At 34.1% G+C, this 20,212-nt stretch overlaps 1 protein-coding gene across 4 annotated transcripts in view; it reads left to right on the forward strand.

Annotated features, from left to right (window-relative positions):
• The window catches only part of LOC150097752 (RNA-binding protein 4-like), a 294,888-nt gene that overhangs the window by 234,444 nt on the left and 40,232 nt on the right, over positions 1-20,212 (forward strand). For all 4 annotated transcript variants that reach the window (XR_016549641.1, XR_016549642.1, XM_090406763.1 and 1 more), the window contains one exon: positions 12,382-12,490. Coding sequence is in view for 2 of the 4 variants with exons in the window: in XM_090406763.1 (XP_090262889.1) it covers positions 12,382-12,442 (61 nt within the window). In the remaining 2 variants the exon portion in view is untranslated. The remainder of the gene's footprint in view (positions 1-12,381; positions 12,491-20,212) is intronic.

Raw genomic sequence — 20,212 nt, forward strand, 5'->3', positions numbered from 1 at the left:
AACACATCTTCCTCATCCACTTCTAAACCTTCAACTTTACCATTCCTCTTGGAATAAAATCTGGTTTTCTGAGATGAAATACTCCAATAAAGTGATCATTGAACAGCTCCACTCTGTCATTTGCATTGGTCACTTGATCCCATTTATGTGCGAGGTCATTCGTCTAATTATTTCTCCTCCTACCGGTCACATAACAATTCCTTTGGATTTTCTTTGAACTGTAGCACTAGGTTGTTCTTTGAATGATATCATTGAAGAGAATTAGTTCTGCATGGAGAAAATAGCACCTTGAGAAAATAAAGAGAATCTTGAGGTGCTCTGAAATTAATATCAAATATTGGAAATAAAAGCCATGCATCTTTACATGTAATCACTAACAAAAGGAAAAGGAACTGTACTTCTAGTAGCATGTAAGAGTATGGCATCATGGGCCTGAAAGATCATTTCAGAATTAGAACCTTGAAGTTTTAAATGCCTTGAAAATAATAAGAGCCATAGCATTGGTTTTTTTCTATAAATCTTCCCCATTTGCTGAAAGATAGGCAACACAAGAACTGTGAAAATTGTTTTGTAGTAGATATAGTTGTGGTACTTGCAAGTCAGATTTTTTGCGGAGCATCTTCCAGAAAGGGCCAAAGATGACTGTTAATTTTGTAACTTATTTTAGAAAGGTTAATGGCATGAGCAGTCGGTTGATAATTAGATGGTATTGTTACGGTTCCCCCCCCCCCCATCCCACCTTTTTTTTTTTTTTTTTTTTAAACATAAGTTTCATCATAATTATCAACTTCTTGATATGTACCCTCAATGACAGGACTGCATGATTAAGTTTACATGAGTGTTCTATCTCCTATCAACAGTTTTCTTCCAAATTAGTCTATTACTTATTATTATTATTCAGGCCTGAAACCATCTTTGGTTTCAGGACTGTATCCTTTCCACAGGTAATTTATCCCCTTCAAATCCTGGGAACCAAATCTGTGAACAATAGTCCAACTGTGGTCTGATCAGAGACTTATACAATGGAATGATAACCCTCTTATCTCTGCAGGTTAGTGTCCTTCTCATAATTGTAGCAATCCTCTGTGTTACCTTCACCACCTTTGCAATATGTCCCCTAGACTTCAGGTTTCTATCAATCATCAACCCCAGATCTCTTGTCTCTCCAGTATAACTCCTCCCATAGAGTATGCAGCATCCCATCGATGTTTCCCAAACCTCCAGACCTTGCATTTTTCTGCATTAAACTGAAACCCCCATTCATTTGCCCATCTATCTAGCTTATCTAAATCCTCTTGCAGGGCTACCACATCTGCAAACAACTGAATATCCCCTTGCAGTGTCATTGATATAAAGGTTAAACAGTATAGGTCCTAGTACTGAGCCCTGTGGGACCCCACTTGTAACCCTCTGCCTCCCTGAAACTGCTCCACCATACACAACTCTGTTACCTATCAGACAGCCAATCCTGAATCCAGTTGAGCAATCTGACATCCAGACCCATGTGCAACAACTTAAATATCAGCTTATCATGTGGCAACCTGTCAAATGCCTTTGCTAAGTCTAAGAAAATGGCAGTATATGCCTTTCCCTCATCTAATGTTCTTATAACTTTATTACAAAAGGCTAGCATATTGCTAAAACAAGAGCGCCCTTTCACAAACCCATGTTGGCTCTCACAGATAACATTACCCTCATCTGCCCAATGCTGTATACGGTCCCTCACTACTTTTTCCAAGATCTTAACAACTACTGATGACACACAGACTGGCCTATAATTAGACACTTCCAGTCTGTTACCACCCTTATGCAATGGCACTATCTTACCTTCCTTCCATTCCCTGGGCACCTTTGCCGAAGCCAGACTTTCATTGAAAAGCCAGGTTAAAGGCACTGTCAGTTCCCTAGCACATTCTCTCAAAACTCGTGGTGAAATACCATCCAGTCCCAAAGCTTTACTGACATCCAGAGTACTCAGTATCTGAAACACACTCTCCTCCTGTACCTCTAAACCTCGAACCAGCCCTATCCCTCTAGCATTAAAACTGACTCCTCTAGGATGAAATACTCCAATAAAGTGTTCATTGAACAATTCCACTATGTCCTCTGCATCAGTCACTCTATTCCCATTTTTATCCCACAATATCATTCCTCTACAGTCATTTCTCCTCCTGTTGGCCACATAGCTAAAAAAATTCCCTAGAATTTTCTTTGGATCTTAGGGCCAATCTCCTCTCATATTCCAGTTTCGCTTTCTTTACCACACTAGTCACTCTTCTGGCCTGTGTCTTATATTCTTCATGCATCTTCTCTTCACCTGTCTCTTTATATCTCTTCCATAGCCTCTTTTTCACATGCAATTCCTGTTTAATATTGTTTGTCATCCACTTTACTCCAAATTGTGTCCTCTTCTTCACTCGTGGTATACAACTTACCATTGCTGCTAACAAATATTCTTTCACAATTTCCCACGCACTAATGATATCCCGGCCTTCCAATTCCTTCCTCCATGAAACTTCCCGAAGTTGACGTCTAAGACTATTATAATCACCTGCATTATAATTCCAGATAAATTCCCGTCTCTTTGATACACCTGCATGTCTATTCATTTTCCAAGTTAAAACCATATGGTCACTCTCTCCAAATAACTGAGAAAATAACTGAGATGACATCTCTCCCTGGTGGGAGAGATGTCATCTCAGTTATTTTCAACTCTTCTGATGCTATAACCAAATCCAAAACTCTTGAACCTCTTGTTCCCTCTGTTACATGTTGCCTAAGACATTTGTCCCTCAAGAATTCTAGAAATTCCATTCCCCTATTGCTACATGCATCTTCCTCTCTCCAATTTATATACTACTATAGTTAAAATCTCCTATAACAATCATTCTTCTTGCACTTGCCAAACTTAGCTGTCTAAACATCTCCTGTTCCCCATCCTCTGTGCTCCTGGGTCTGTAGGAACACCCCACTAAATATCCTGTCTTGCCTACCTCTACCTCACACCATACGCTCTCAAAATCATTTGTCTCACTTCCTTCCAAAGCCTCTTAGAGGATATAGGTCATCACTTATCATAAACAGTACCCCACCACCACGCTTTCCCCTCCTATCCTGACGAAAAATGCTATACCCAGCGACTTCTATTGCTGTTGTTATATCCCTTTCTGTCAACCACGTCTCAGTGATCCCAATAATTTTTGGCCAGGCTGATGCTATCTGCGCCACCAATTCCTCTCCCTTATTCCGGATACTCCTGGCATTAGTATAAAGCATATAAATGCCATTGTTTCTATATCCAGCATTATCCCTTCTAGACTCCACTGGGCTCATTGTTACCTGACATCATCTCCCTGCTCCCAAGTATCCATTCCCACAAGAGGCCACCCCTGCTATCATCCTCCCTGGGACACACTGACTCATTCAGAACAGCAATCTCTCCAGATGCCTACGTCCTTCCTCATTCAGATGTAAACGGCCTCTCGCATACAAATCCTCTTTCCTTAAACGCACTCCAAGCATCCACATATACCAGTCCTCTCTTGTCATACATTCTCGCTATTATGCCATTCAATATCACCGCTCTTCTGCTCAGCTCTCCTTAGCACTCCAATATTGTCATGTAGCATTTGGTATTGTAACAAATTTCTAAATCAGTCCCCTTGGATCTTGGTCTTCCTCTGAATCTTTTCCTTGGCATCTTGACATCAAACACCTGTTTTGTTAACCTTTCCTCTCCCATTCTGTTTTAATTGACTATAGCACCTTAGATTAGCTCTACTCACACATTCTTGTCAAGTTCCTTTCTATTATCTTAATTTTTAATGATTTTTCCATTGAAGCTATCTGTTTCACAACTAATTTTTCTCATAATTCTCATGTCTGTGGCCTCTAATATTTGATCATTTGGAAATCTTGTATACTGCTAGTTTAGTGTTTCAGCTAATTTCCTTTTTATTCTATATAAATTTATTCAACTGGTTCCTCACCTTATCAGCTTTATTTATTGTTGTCTGTTTCCATATTTAATTTGCCGTCTTGACTAAAAACTGTGCCTAAATAAATGAAATATTTTATATTCTATTTTATTTATATTTTATATTCTGTAGGTTCTCCATTCAAAATGCTGCTGGAGTTTTCTGTGTTCCTGCCTATTTTATAGTTTGTCTTTATATTACTGATTTTCATGCCATAATTTGTTATAGGTTAGTCAGTTAGCGAATCCTGGAGACTTGCACATCCAGTGCAAGTCTCCAGGATTCGCTTTATGCAGATATACTCTCGAATATATTTGCATAAAGTGAAGAGCTAACATTGATATCTCTGATTCTAATATCAGGTTTAATGCCGTGTTCTTTTATAATGTGATCTGTATAGATGATGAATAAGACTGGAGATAACATGCACTCTTGTCTTGCATCTGATTTTATATCAAACTATCTTCTGTATTTCCTTCAATTCTAACAGCTGACTTACAACTTAAATATAGACTGTGTATTGTTATCTAGTAATGTCTAGCATGTAAGATTCTAGAAAGAACTTCTGAAAGAATATAAAAAATACTTCTCTACAGCTGCAATCACCCTTTGATTCTAAGAAAAATGCTGACCAACAAGGAAGATTTTTTACTCCATATATTTGTAGCATTTTGAAAATCTTTTCTCTAGGCACTTCGTCATATGCCTTTGTCGCATTTTTAATACTTAATTTCAGATCATTTTTTATATTCCTACGATTTCCCAACTATTTTTAAGTGAAAATCTCATCTTGACAATTTCTATTTGGCATGAATCTAGCTTGTTCTTCAAATTTCTCTTCTTAATTTTTTCTAAAGTATGCTTGCATAAATCTTACCTGGAACACTTAGTAGAGAAATTTCTTTAATTCAGACATTCAGTTTTATTTCCCTTTTTATACATGGGAACTATGAGCTCAAGTCCAATCATCTAGAATTCACCCATTTCATCAGGCCCTCTGAATCTTACCTACCTCCATATTTGAGCATTTCTGATTGAATATCATCTATTTCAGCTGCCTTTCTCTCAGCCTTTTGATAGCTTTTTTTAAGTACTTGTTTCATTTAGCAATGTGTCATTTTAATCAGCTTTGATTCTTTCCTTTGCAGTACTCTTTTCTCCAGAACATTTTGCCACCACTTCTATATTCTTACTGAAGTTTTCCCATAAGTTTTGTTTAGCTACTTTTACATATAATGTAAAAATAGTCATAATTTATAATTATGAATTTTTTTATAGTTGTTTCTCTACATTAATATTTTATTACTTTTGATTTTGTTATGTATAATCTTTACTTGCACTGTGCCTGATAAGAAATTGAGATTTATGTTTAAAGAAATAATGTGAAGTATTTGAGATTTTATGTGCTTGCCATCAATCATCGTAATAATTTTATTGTTGGTAAAGAATTTATAATTTGTGATTCTTGTAATAAAATTGTCTAAGGTAAGAATATTTAAAATCAGTGAACAGAAAGGATGATTGGAGCATTGTATGCTAAATAAGGAAACACTGCATAGTCCCAAGGAAGTTAAGAAATTTTATAGATTTTCAGAATAGCCTTGCTAAAGAACTGACTCAAAATGAACATTTATTTATTTGAAGGAATTTGTTGTGAAAACAAAATGCTCAGTATGAAGTCTGATTAAGTACATGTTAAACCAGTAACAAAATCATTCATTGTGAGAATGAATTTAATCTCTAAAGATAGAGATCTCAAAAGTACAGTTTTAATTTAGAGGGCCTTGAATCCACATAGTTTTTATGGATATTTAATTACATTAACCATGCATATAGTTTTATTTAGCTCCATTAAATATTTTTTTTCTTATTTAGTCAAGTCAGTCATTGCATCAATCAATTGAACTCTTGTATCTTGATATCTTTCAATTTACCTAAATTGAGAGATATCAATATAATTGGCGCAGCTGATTACAACATAACTGGCATAGCTAACTTGATATAAACACCTCCATATTTGAGCATTTCTCATTGAATATTATCTATTTCAGCTGTCTTTCTACATTTCAGGTTTTTGATAGCTTTTTTTTAAGTGGTTATTTCATTTAGCAATCTTTCATCTTTATTTTTTTTTTTTTACAGTACTCTTTTCTCCAGAACATTTTGCCACATTTCTGATATTTATGATCTATATTCTTAAGTCTTCCCATCACTTTTGTTTAGCTACTTTTACATATACCTTAGCTCTCTTGCATTTTGCTCTGTCATTTGCTAGGAACTTTTGGTATGCTTTCTTCTTTGTTAGGACTGCTTGTTTAATTTATTGTGTCAACCATGGTTTTCTTATTTTTCTATCCTTGCACATAACTTCATCACATGCCTCCCTAACTGAATCAGTGTTTTCTTCAGTTTGCCACTGACACTCAAAAGTTTTGTTCTTGTTTTTGAACTGTTTCATTTTTTCTTCAATGTTTATATAGTTGAGTTTACATTTTATCTGTAAAAGCTGCTGAACTTTAATTCTATTATGTAAAGAATTTTTTTAAAACTTTTTTTATGTATTGTTTTTATTGTGTTATGTATTTTTATCCTGTTTAAAATTAAGTAATGATCACTTCCAACTTCAGATTCCCTAATACTCTATATCCTAAAGTTTTAGGATATAGAGTATTAGGGAATTATTGATAAAACTGTTGGGCTGAAAATAATTTAAAATAGATGTTAAAACTTAAATATAACAAATTACAAATTTATTTAATACAGTCCAGGATAACAATTTTCTACACTTTTGGGATAGTAAGGCAGTCGTTACAATTGATGCCAGGTCAATGAAGTAGTGCATCAGCACTTTCTTTTTATAAATGTTCATGTCTATATATGGATATATGTAGCAGCTTGGTGTTTTCCCATTGGATCCTGTGGTTAATGTTTTCAATTCCATGTTGGTTAGGTCAGATTTGTGGGATTTGATAATCCGGATATGGTCTTGATATTCAGAGATATGTTTATTGACAGATCTTCCTGTTTGTCCATAGTAAGACAAGTTGCACAAACATGGTACTTTGTATATGCCAAATAGTATCAGTGGTGAGAGTTAGTCTTTTGGAGAGGTAGGAGGTTATGATTTTGATTGATGAGTTTATAGATGCGATGATTTCGCATTTTTTCAAAATTTTCATGGCCCATTCAGAGATGCCTTTAATATATGGTATAGGGATCCTGTAGGAGAGTCATTATTTGTTGAGTTATTCTTGAATTATGGCAATTTAGTAAGGCTGTTTCTTTGATAGTTTGTAGTTCTTGTTTTAGAGATTCTTCAGAAGAACAAATGTGTGCTCCTGGTACTAGGGATTTTATGATGTCCTAATTTGAGTTGAATGGTAGCCTGATGGTACATATGACCTGTAAAAGTTGGTTTTGGTTGACTGAAATGGAAATGGATCCATCTTGTGTATGTTGGATGTGTACATCTAGAAAGGCAACACCTTTTCTTTTTCTAGTGTGGAGTTAATATCAGTTTGTAGGGTGTTGATTTTTTGTAGAAATGGAGTTCTGACTCAGTGTGACTCAAATCTGCAAAGATTTCTTCAATGTACACAGTCAGATTGTTGATTTTGTGTCACGTGGAAAGATTCTTTCTTCTAAGTGTTCAAAATAAAAATTGTCTAGGTTAGGTGATGGAGATGAGTCCATTGCAGTTCCTCGTTCAGTCCTCTTGTTTATGTATTATATCTTTTCACATCTTTTCAAATTTACAATTAAAACTGGTAACCAGATTTAATTGTAAATTTGAATAAATCCATTATGTCCAGTGAAAAGTTTTGTGCTAAAAATTTATTGTCTTTTTGTGAGGGATATTTGTGAAGAGAGAGACAATGTCAAAGCTTACCAACATGTATACCTGCCAGTTTACTGTTTTTGGTAGGATCTGTATTAAGCTGGGGTATGTATTGCAATCATGAAGTAATTTCATTTTTTAATCATATAGTTTGGTATTGTCAGCTTTTATAACTATTATTTTCTTTTAAGGACTTCAGTTCTTTTAATTCTGATAGTGAGATATTCAGTTCTGATGGTTTTGCATCATAGATCACCTTGGCTACTTCAAAGCATAGTTTATAGCATCATTACTAGAGAGATGACAGATGTTCTTTTCAATATTGTGCATGAAATATAAGTAGGAAATTAATTTGGGGTAAATCGCGATCTTGTGGCCCTGTGCTAGTACATTCAGTTCATCTTCAGTTAGAGGATGGCTGTATAAGTTATCCCAATTGTCCACAGGTAATTTGGTTGTATTTTTCCATGATCATTCTAGTAAGGTTGAGTATTTTTTTTAGATATACGATACTTTTTTTCAAAGGATTTAGTCTGCATGTTTTTGATATATTAATGACCATATGTGATTTAATGTATTTGACAGATCAGTTTCAAATTCTGTTGTTTTTATGATATTTAATGCCAGTTCCTTTTTTTGAAAACCATAACTGATTAAGCGGAAGTGAATAGTCCAGATAAATTTTACGAGCTCTTGGCGATTTAATGATTTCCTTTAACTTAGCGAAAGTATTAGTTACGCAGGCCTACACTTCTTCAAAAATGAGATTCTGGCACACAACTTACCTTGTTTAAATTGAACCTTTCCTAGTAAGTTGTCCTTTGCTGTTGACTCCCGTGAAGGAATGAGATCTGTGGAGTATTCATAACTATAGAATCACATGTGTACCACAGTAAAAATGAAATTTATTATGCAGATATTGAGGATATAAATTAAAGATGCCAAGAAATTCTTGGTTTCATCCTTTATCCAAGTGTAAGCAAACAGAGTTTGTGTGTGAAGTAACTTCACAACTGGACTACTTGTATATAGAGGCTAATGACTTCACATCAGTTTGTTTATTATTATTATTACATGACACCTCCAAGGAGTCCAAAGACTCGAGGGAGGGCACCTACACTCAACAACTGTCTCCACCACTCAATCCACTAACTGCAGCGAGCGAACCACATCATCTACATCAATGCTATCTGCTTTTTCACCACCACTAGTATTTTCACAGACAATTACAAATATCTATGCCCATGGTGGGATTTGAACCTGCAGCCTTTTGGCTGGAGAACAGATACGCTAACCACTCGGCCAACTAGGCTGGCCCATAATGCAAAGCACATCTTTATGGACAAGTTTAGTGCTATCCATTGTGGGAAGGGCCACTACCCAGGCTGGTTTTGAACCATCACTGGGAGCCTATTTTTCTTTAATCCAGAGTATTTTAGTAATAAGGTGTGACACCTTTGACTACTTGTATATGGAAATATGATTTCGGCATTACTTCAACCTTGGTATCACTTATGGGGTCTGGCTCCCACTGATGAGACCTCAATAAAGGTCAAAACTGGTCTGGGTAGCCTTTCCCATAATGCATAGCATTATCCTTATCTGTAAGGATATGTGCTTTGCATTATGAGATACTAAGGCAATTGATGTGGCCCAGCTGTGAAGTTACTTCATGTGCAAACTTTATTTGGTTACACTTTGATAAAGGATGAAACCAAGAATATAATTTCTTAGCATCTTTAGTTTATAGTATAACCAAGTGAATTAAAACTTTCAACACAATTGATGATAACAATTTCCCACACATTTGGAATAGCAAGATAGTCATTACGGTTGAGGTTAGGTCAAGGTAGGGATTCAGCCCTGGCTTTGTATAAAATCTCTAGTATCAAGAGCACACAAGATTTGTTCTTCTGAAGAATCTCTAAAACAAGAACTACAAACTATCAAAGAAATACCCTTCCTAAATTAGAAGAGTCATAATTTATTCCTAAATTATGACTTCTATACAGCAACTCACACAAGAAGCTCACAGGACCTCTATACCATATATTAAAGGCATTTCTATATGAATAATGAAAATTGTGAAAAAAAAATATAAATGCATCACTATCTTATAAACGAATCAATCAAATTCTTAACTTACTACCTCTCCAAAAGACTAACTCTCGCCACTGATACTACTTGGCATATACAAAGTACCATGTTTCTGCAACTTGTCTTACTATGGACAAACAGCAAGATCTATCAGTAAACGTATCTCTGAATATCAAGACCACATCTGGATTATCAAACCCCACAAATCTGGCCTGGCACAGCATAGAATTGAAAACATTAACCACAGGATTCAAGGCAAACACCAAGCTGCTACTTATATCCATGTATAGACATGAACGTTTATATATAAAAAAAAAAAAAAGAAAGTGTTGAAGCACTACTTTGACCTAACATCAGTTGTAATGACTGCTTTACTGTTCTAACAATGTGAGAAATTGTTATCCTGAACTGTATTAAATAAATTTGTAATATTTTAAGTAATCATTTTATTTTCAGCTCATTAGTTTTAACCCATGAACATACAACTGTATGCATAGAGGGATTTCAGGTTAACACATGCACTCTGTTTCTTTATTCAAATTCCTTATTGTTTTTCACTGTTTGTACTGAAAATGTCTTACAATACATAAAGTGATATCTGCATAATAAATCGAATGTTTAACATGGTACACGTGTGATTCTATAGTTCTGCTTGAAATGGCAGTTTAATCAAGAAGGTTTTCGTGTTGAATGCTATGATTATTATATTACAATGACATCTTACAATGCATAAAATGAAATATCTGCATAATAAATCAGCATTTCAACTCACTTGATTCTATAGTTCTGCTTGAAATGTCCTTCTAAATAAGAAGTTTTTTTATGTTTGAATGCTATCATTACTTCTTGCTTTTGACTTAAGTTGTATATAGATTTATTTTCAATGTACAGTGATCCATTAAAATAGGATGTAGGAAAAAAATAGCATGTGATGGGGCTAACTGTTAAGTTAGCCCCATCACATGTTACTTTTTTCATTAGAGAAATAACACTGGAACCAGAAGTCTTATTTTGGTATGTTCTTTGGTCACTGATTTGGGTAGTTGAAGGGAATTTTCATGTTCATTTAGTCAGGAGTTTCAGAAAGACTTTAGCTCTAGGAAATCTTTGTTTTGGTGATTCATAAAACACGGAAGAATAGAACTAGAAAATTCAGCTGTCATTGTGATAGAAAAAAAAAATCCTTATTTTTGTTTCATAAGTGAAAGTTAGTTTCATCTTTTTTTTTTTTTTTTTTATGAAACAGTATAAAATGCACTATAAAATCTTAAAACCATATGGTTTTAAGATTTTATAGTGCATTTTTCAAATCTGTTGATTTGTCTTTGAACTAGGATCACTCACATAAACCAGTATAATGAAATTTGATGAGAAGCCACTTATCTGACCTAAACTACATAGATCCTACTAGAATTCAGTATACCGTATTTACTTGAATATAACTTGTCCTCGTGTATATCTTGCATCCCTGATTTTACTTGACAAAAAAAATTAAAAAGTTTCTCATATAGTTTGCACACAAAAAAAGTTTTAATAATATTATGGCAGTTTTAGATATTTTGGAATTCATTTGAAGAGAATCAGCATTTCAACTCAAGAATCATTGGCTTGCCTTTGTTGTTGGTCGCATGTTCTTTTACTAATACCATACCAATCATATGCATAGAGATTGATGCAATCAGTATAGGAAATATTGAGTAAGAGCATTGACTTCTATTTGATCTTGGATTGCGTGGGGAATTTTAACACCCCCCCCCCCCCCGTTAAAAGACCATTTTTAGAACTGTTGTGTAACTGGATTTTGATAACTTGGTTCCTTATTTTGCTGGAAATGATTAATTTAATTACAGGTGCATTGTTGCTAAACAATTCAAATATATCGCATGAAGGTGAACAGCTGATCGCATAAATAACATTGATAATTAAAATTTAAATGCATTCATTTCAGAAATGTAAGCAATTATAAATACTGCGGATTTAATTATAAATGTCGATTTATTTTTTTCCTGAAAAATTTTAGGTTCTGAAAATCCCCGCATATGTCTCGCACCACGATTTTTTAACTTTAATTTTTGGGGAAAAAGTGTGAGTTATATTCAAGTAAATATAGTATTAACGTGTACTCCAAGTATATTTTATTTGTTCCACCAAGAGACATAAGTTCATTTAGAGTTGTTCGTGAATTTTGTACATTACCAAAACTTCTGCCATGTTCCAAACTAAACTTTATCTAAGCGTATGTAACCTTCAAAACTAGTTTTGTTTTTTTGAGGGATAAACTGAAGCATATGGAAAAAAAAAAAAATCAATTCTCAAATCCCAAACATATTGACTTGTTGCTTTAAACATCACATGAGTTTATATTTAAGATTAATTACTTTGAACTGTTTTGCATCTGAATCTGTTTAATTGCTTTAAATTAATTAGTGAGATCTTTGAAATTGTTTTTTCTTTCTCATTAATGCACAGATACATGAACAGTTACATGGGCAGAGGAATGGCTAACAGTGCAATGGGCGGGTACCAGTGAAGACTAAAAGTTTTTCAAGAAAGGATTGATTGGCATTTTACTTTCATGGTAAGTAATGTTTGTGTGTAGTCATAAAAAAATAAAGCACATCTTTGTTTAAAGAACAAATTTGGTTTGAGATCATGTTGTTCCCTGCTCAACAGTTTTTCTCCCAGGAAAACCTAGACATGATTCTGAATTAATTTTTCCATTACATTTTCTCTTGCATGATAATTTTTACATTTATATAATGAACTATCCTTTACGAATATACAGATTAATACAGGCATATTTACATAAGCTGATACTTCTTTGTTGCCAAATCATTTTTTATGTCAATAATTTCCTCATCTTGTTATTTGCTCAGTTGAGAAAAATATTTCTTTTAACTAACCAGCTTAACTTCATTAGCACAAAATTTTAATATTTGAACCTAATTCATTTCACAATTAATTATTATGAGAGATCATCAGCAAGTCAGAGACTCATCTAGGTAGGCCACATATATCACTCACACTGTCTTTCATGCTTTTTTTCTTGAATTCATTCATGCTGCCTGCACTCATGACCTTAAAAAGCAATCTCTTCCATTCACACACTTCTCTATGAGAGTAAAATCTAATTCTCACTTTCTTGATTGCATTCATTCTCAATTCAGCTCCCTTTTTCTCTCCTCACCCTCTGTGAAATGAAAAACTCTATATACTGGTATACTATGTTCCTTTTTGAAATTTTGTAGATCTTAATAATATTGCCCTTCTTTCTCCTGTTTGTGTCTGCACGAATTCTCAATTTCCTCATAATCTACACTCCATTGTCCTGATGTCATTAACATTCTCCTCTGAATCATCTCCACTGTGTTTGCATCACCACAGAAAGCACCAGACCAAATCTGCACCAATTGCCCTATTGCTGAATTCTTGTTCAGTTTATACAACAGCTTTATTAAGTACCCTGATAAGGAATAATCCTGGTAAACCCCACTTCATGTCATCTTTGTCAACAATTGCTTATTTATCTCACTATGCAATCATTAAAACAATTTAGCAAATATTAAATCTGAAAGTTCTTATTTTAGAATACTATCAAGGACTTTGCTGAAATACAAATAAACTTCATCATAGCCATTATCTTAGTCTATTTCCCTTGTGGTATTGTCATATAAAGTAACGAGATCTCTCATCCCCCCCCCCCCCCGTTAAACGTTGTACCTGCAGCTGAAGTATCACTTTAAGGGATGCCATGAATATATTATTCTTAATTAATTGTTCCCTGACTGCCTATAATACCAGTATGATTCTCTGGTCTTGTAGGATAACTATTCCTTAAATTGGAATAATACAGTTGCAAATTTCTCCAAAACTTACCAATGTCATCAGTTCATTGAAGATAATGAACCGTATATTGAATGATTTTGTATATATTGTAAACCTCTGCTTTATGAGCACTTGCTTTACAACTGATAAAAGTTTTCTATTACGAATGTATGAAATCAGACCACAGAAGTGAGGCATTAGGATGTGTCCTTTTACCCAAGGTTGCTGACTGAACAAGTTATAGCATACAACCAAGAATAAAACATTTAATTAGTATAAATGATTTCTAATCAGTGAATCAGCATGGTTTTTTAATCAGTAATTTTTATGTCACAAAATATTGCATATATATTAGAGTTAAAAAAACTTCTCACTGTGGGGTCACTGTGCCTAGATCACTTCACAGGTGCATGGGAGAAGCTTATAGTATAGAATCCTAAGGTACTTCACTAGTCACCTTTAATCTCCTAGATTCCACTCTACCATATACTACGCTCTGGTGTCTGTCAGTCATCCCTCTATCCATGCCACCAGCTTCATATCCATTCCTATTTGCTCCATCTTTTGTAAGTTTTTTAAGTGGTATTCTGTCAAATGCCTTTGGAAAGTATCATGGTGTAGCCATTTCCTTTATTCATTTCTGCTGTTACCTTATTGTAAAATGTGAACAAATTAATGAGGCATGACCACCTACCTTTCACAGTCACCTTTCTACCATCACCATTGATTTCAATAGTCTTTCTTCCTCTTACTTGCTACATAATGAAAAACTCATTTTCTTTGGCCTTTTTAGGTAAACTTCTCTCATAATCAGATTTAATCTGTCTTGCTTGTGCTTTGTACTGCCCATGAGTATGCTGATCACTTTTTCTTTATATTCCCTCTGTTTCCCCCCCCCCCCCCTTTTTTTTTTTTTTCATCTCTTGCTTTGCATTCCTAATCATCCACTTAATGACTACTTGGTTTATCCTACTGGTTGTGGGTATGTAGTCTGATGCTGCTTCTGTCAAACATTCCCTGACCCCCCCCCCCCCCCCCCCCACCCACTCATGACTGACAATATTTTTTCTGACATTTGTAGCTTATCAAGCTATGGCTTTGCTCCTCAATACCTCCTAAATCTGTCATAATTATTAGTTTTATAGTCCAATATAAACCCTTTCTTGATAGAGAATGCCACATATTTCGCAACCTTCCAGAAGAACGTATTCATCTGAAAATTGAGACGTAAGCAGAATAATTCATCATAAAATATTAATACAAGAAGCACTTAGCCAAAAATTTTACAATAAAAATATTAAACCTAAGTTTCATGGCCGTTGTCAATACAGTTGTAGGAAAACTCAAAGAAATTGAAAGCACGTGATGATATGTGCAATATGGACTGTAGGAGAATAGCTTCACCTGCATTAATAAATATTCAAAATAAATTGATTATTGTAATTTATTTTCGAATTATAAACAAAATTTAATTACAATTATAGACACATGAATGGTTGAGTATTAGTTAATATAACCTTCCCAAAATTGAGAAACTTTTAGACAATCATTTTTGTTCAGATTCGGGTTGTGAATAATGTGTACTTCAGTTTTCTTTGTAGTGTCTTTCTAGAAGAAAGTAATTTTTGTGTAACACTTCGATTTTGTTCCACTGAATCCTGTGTTTTGTAGATAAAGCATGGTTTGTTAAACTGGATTTGTTGGGTTCATTAAGAGAAATGTATTTCTGATATTCTTGCAGGCAGATTTGTGCAGATCGACCATCTTGTCCATAATAACATAAGCCACAAGAGCAGGGGATTCTATAAACTCCAGGATAAGATAGAGGATGATATTTGTCTTTTGGTGAGATAAGGAATGTATTAAGTTTATAAACTGGATGGAAAGCAACTTGTACATTAATCTGTAAAAGTAATCTTTTTTCCAGAAAGTACCTTAACATATGGAATACAAATTCTGGTAATTTCTTCTTGAGGAGAGTTAGCACAACAGCCATAATTATAAGATTATTTTTTCAATAGTTTTGCATTATAGCAATTTGCACTAATGGTAGTTCTGATAAGAAACAGTTCTTTTGTTTAGAAGAGAATTTGTAGAACAAATTTTATGAGTTGTGTCAACTAAGGATTTGATTACACCATATTTCTGACAAGGGTGATGATGAGAGTTAGAATCAATGAGTTGGTTTTCTATATACTCAAAACTCTAAACTGCCATTTGGTTGACGTAAAATGAGAACATCCAGAAAAGGAATACAATTGTCTTCTACTTCTAGGGTAAATTTGATTCTTTGGTTAATTGAATTAATTTTTCTAATTCATGAAAATCACACAAAAGAGTTCCATACAGCAAACACATCATCAACGTATCTGTACCAAACCGATGGTTTAGGTGAAAAATCGTCCAGAATATGTTGTTCGAAATGTCCCATAAAGTAATTGGCTAGAGTTGGGGAAAGGAGAGATCCCACAACTGTTGCCTTGATCTATTTATATTGTTTGTATTTACACTACAAAGGAGGCAGTCTATTCAAAACAATCCACAGCAGTGATGATGCATATTTCCTTCACAGAACCCATGACCGTAGGCCACTTGATAGAAGTGATGTTTGTAATAAAACAGCTATTTAAAAAAATCAGTAAAGTATACCACTCCATTGCTATTAATTCACTTAAGGATCCATTATCAAGTGATTGAAAACTGAGCACTAATTGTATGATAATGACAAAAAAATGATATGTTTATTATCTTCATCCAGTTCCTTATTCGTACCCTCAAGGATTGAAAAGAAGTACAGGGAGATTTAATGTTAAATCTGGTGTCAGACAAGGATGTACATTATCACCTCTGTCATTCATTATCTATATGGATCACATTATGAAGGAAAGTATTAAATTGGAGATGTTAATATCAGCTCTTTGCTTTATGCGGATGATGTTATACTTATCAATAAATTCTCAACGAGTCTGCAAGATTCCTTGACTAAATTGAATAACTGTTGTAATAGATATGGTATGAAGGTCAGCAATAAAACGACAAAGACAATCAAAATAGGCAGAATGGCTGAAATTGTCAACTGCATTGTGAACGGAGAACCTGTGGAACAAGTAAAACATTTCACCTACTTAGGCACGATTTTTACTGAAGATGGTAAATTAAATATGGAAATAGACAACAGAATCAATAAAGCTGGTATAGTAGGAAGTCAATTGAATAAATTCATATGGAATAACAGAGAAATTAGTCGGAACACTAAATTAGCTGTATACAAGACAGTGTTCAAACCAGTTTTAACTTATGGATCTGAGAGCTGGGTCAGAAGTAAAACACTTGACCAAAGACTAGAGACCACAGATATGAGAATCCTGAGAAAGATTAGAGGCATGAAACAGATGGCATCAATGGCAATATCATATTAAAAACAAGAATATTAGGAAAGAACTTGACATTGTCCACATCCATGAATGCATTAGCAGAGCTAATCTCAGGTGTATGGTCATTTAAACAGAATGGGCGAGGAAAGATTCGCAAAACAAGTAATGTTCAAGCCAATCAAGAAATATGAGATTAAGACAATTTGCAATGCCATTTAATAAATGCATGCCTTTTAGGTAAAATTAAGATGAAATTTTGAAATTAAGTTGTAAAGATGTAATCCAAATTTTTATAAAACCAATAAGAAAAAGATTTCTACATCATGTAGTTTATTTGTGATAACTTGTGAATGCATTATTATAGACATTGTTGAAAGACTACTGTATTAAGTGGTGATAGTGAAAAAGAAAAAATAATTCTCATACGAATACTGTATTTTTCATGATCACTAGGTTGTTCAAACTCATCAGTTCTAATAACTAATTCTGACATTTTAGTTTAAAATTCGATACTTCAGCAATTATTTGATGTTAAATATTATTTAGGAAGCCGAGGAATGTTGATTTTATTTGACTTTAGCTTTGAATATAGAAAAATAGTTTCAACCAGGGATGTATAGTACATATCTCAAAAAGATAAGTTAAAGTGAAATAGTAGCAAATTATAAGCTTGTTCTGATGCCTATTATTATTATCTGAGACCTCCAGGGAGTCAAGGACTCATCAAGAGACTATGAATCACCCAAACCAGCTGTCATACCTTCCTGTAAATTCATTTAGTCTAGATGCACAAAATATGATCAGTCGATATCCTATGACTCTCATTGAAAAGTTTATAAACCTCTATTATATATCACTCCTCTTTCTTCTGTTAATCAGAGTCTGCAATCCACTTGCTCACATTCTGTTCTCATGATCTAAATCCCATAATCTGGATATAATTTTTATAACTTTTCTTTGTACCCCTTTCCACAGCTTTATCTCCTTGGAACCCAGGAGACCAAATCTACACACAATGATCCAGAAGGCCCTATAAAGAGGCAAAATAACTTCCTTATCCTTATATGTCAAGGTTTGCTTCAACATTGCAATTATCCTTTGAGTTGTATTTGCAACTTCTGCTATGTGACTTTGAACTTCATATCCACCTTCCTATCAACTTAAATTCCTATCCACCATTACACCAAGATTTCTAGCCTAATCAGTTTCTTTTAGCATAATCCCACTAATATATGCCACTGGAAATCTCATCATGCCAAAGTGTATAACTTTACACTTACTAACATTCAAGTAATAGCTATTGTCATTTGCCCATATTTGCATCCTATGCAAATCATTTTGTAAGTGCTAGATATCAATAGCATCCCTGATTGCCCTGCCTATCTTTGCATCATCAGCAAACAATTGCACATCTCTTGTTAGACATTTCTTAATGTCATTAATGTATAGATTGAATGATAATGGCCCAGGGACTGAACCCTGAGGTACACCACTGGCCACCTTAAATCTGGCATATTCACACCCACTGTATATCACTTTTTGATGTGTCTGTCTGTCAACCACCATCCACTGATCCATTCCAATTCTGTATTCTCCAGTTTATGCAACAGTCTTTCATGTGATATGCTAAAAAATCCAACATTATCATAGTGTATCCATTCCCTTTATCCTATTCAGCTGTAACATTGTTATAAAATATGAGCAAATTGCTCAGAAGTATGAATTTCATTTAGTAAACTCATACTGCTCCTTGCAGAGTATAGCTTGTTTGTCTACCCATTTCTGTATGAGAGTTCTGTATTTTAGAGAAGTATGAACAGAAGATTCTCGAAAATCTTCACTACCACACCAGATGTACTGATAGGTTGGTAGTTAAATATGCTAAATTGTGCACCACCCTTGTACAATGGAACTATCATACATTCCTTCCATTCATGTGGTATCATTCCTGAGCCAAGACTTAAGTTATACAAACATGGAAACGGTGTAGCCAATTCTGTTGAACATTCCTTTGGCATATGTGCTGATATTCCATCTGTCTCTATTGACAAAGTCTTATCCAGTTTATGCCACAGCTCTTCAACCTCATTTTCATGCATTTCTAATTCTTCATCATATATAACAGAAGCACTGTACACCTGTTACCTATACCTGTGTAAATGTATGCTGCGGCATTGTAATAATATGCTGTTATTATTTATTTATTACTTGTAATGTCTTTTGCTCTATACTTTCTATATTATCTATATGTTTATATGCCATTATTCTAATTTAGCTGTGTGCGTTTTCTCTCTCTGAATCATTCTTGCTTATATTATCATGTACTATGTTTATCTACCCTTTGCACTATGGGTCTTATGCCTGAGATACTAGAAAATTTATTTAATTTAGACTGCACCACTAATATCATTTAATTAGCATAAAACTCAATAATACAGCAGGCAGATTTCTCTCGCTAACACAAATTCCTTCAATAAAACTTTACACAAACGGTCGTGGTCTATTCTTTTACTTAACTTTACGCTTTGGCTGTCTCACTTAGTTTCCTGCTCACAAGTCCGATATATTTAGGAACAGTGCAGTTGTAAAAATAAACAAACAGGCAGCACTCTTTTAACAAAAAGAACAAAACAATTTATTTACATTACTATGAAATATACATGAATTTAAACATTAGGGGAGATTGCTTTCTCTATTCATTTATAAAATCTTTAGCATAAATTATAACCTATTTACTTTAATGCTAATGTACTTCTTTAACTCACAATCTTATTTACTCTCTGCTTACAAATTCAACTTATTATACTTCTAGTTTACTTGCAAAGAGGTTAGCTAACTCTGTTAAGTTATCTTTACAAATTTTATATCAACTTCCAATATGTCAATCAATTCTCTTAATGACAATTCTTACTACTATTGAACTATCTCTTAAAAGTTCATCTATAACCTACTATGAGAGGGAATATACAAAAGGTTTTAACTTACAAAAGACTGCATCGCACATTCAGTCAAAAGTCTTTCACTACAGTCTTATGGCATTTCTTTCATTCTCAGATTTTGAGCTTCCTCAGGAATGTCTGGCTTCAGTAATATATCTCAAT

This window comes from Typopeltis vanoorti, chromosome 17 (assembly GCF_054136105.1).
Source record: "Typopeltis vanoorti isolate ZY-2024b chromosome 17, IOZ_Tvanoo_1.0, whole genome shotgun sequence".
Taxonomy (NCBI): domain Eukaryota; kingdom Metazoa; phylum Arthropoda; class Arachnida; order Uropygi; family Thelyphonidae; genus Typopeltis; species Typopeltis vanoorti.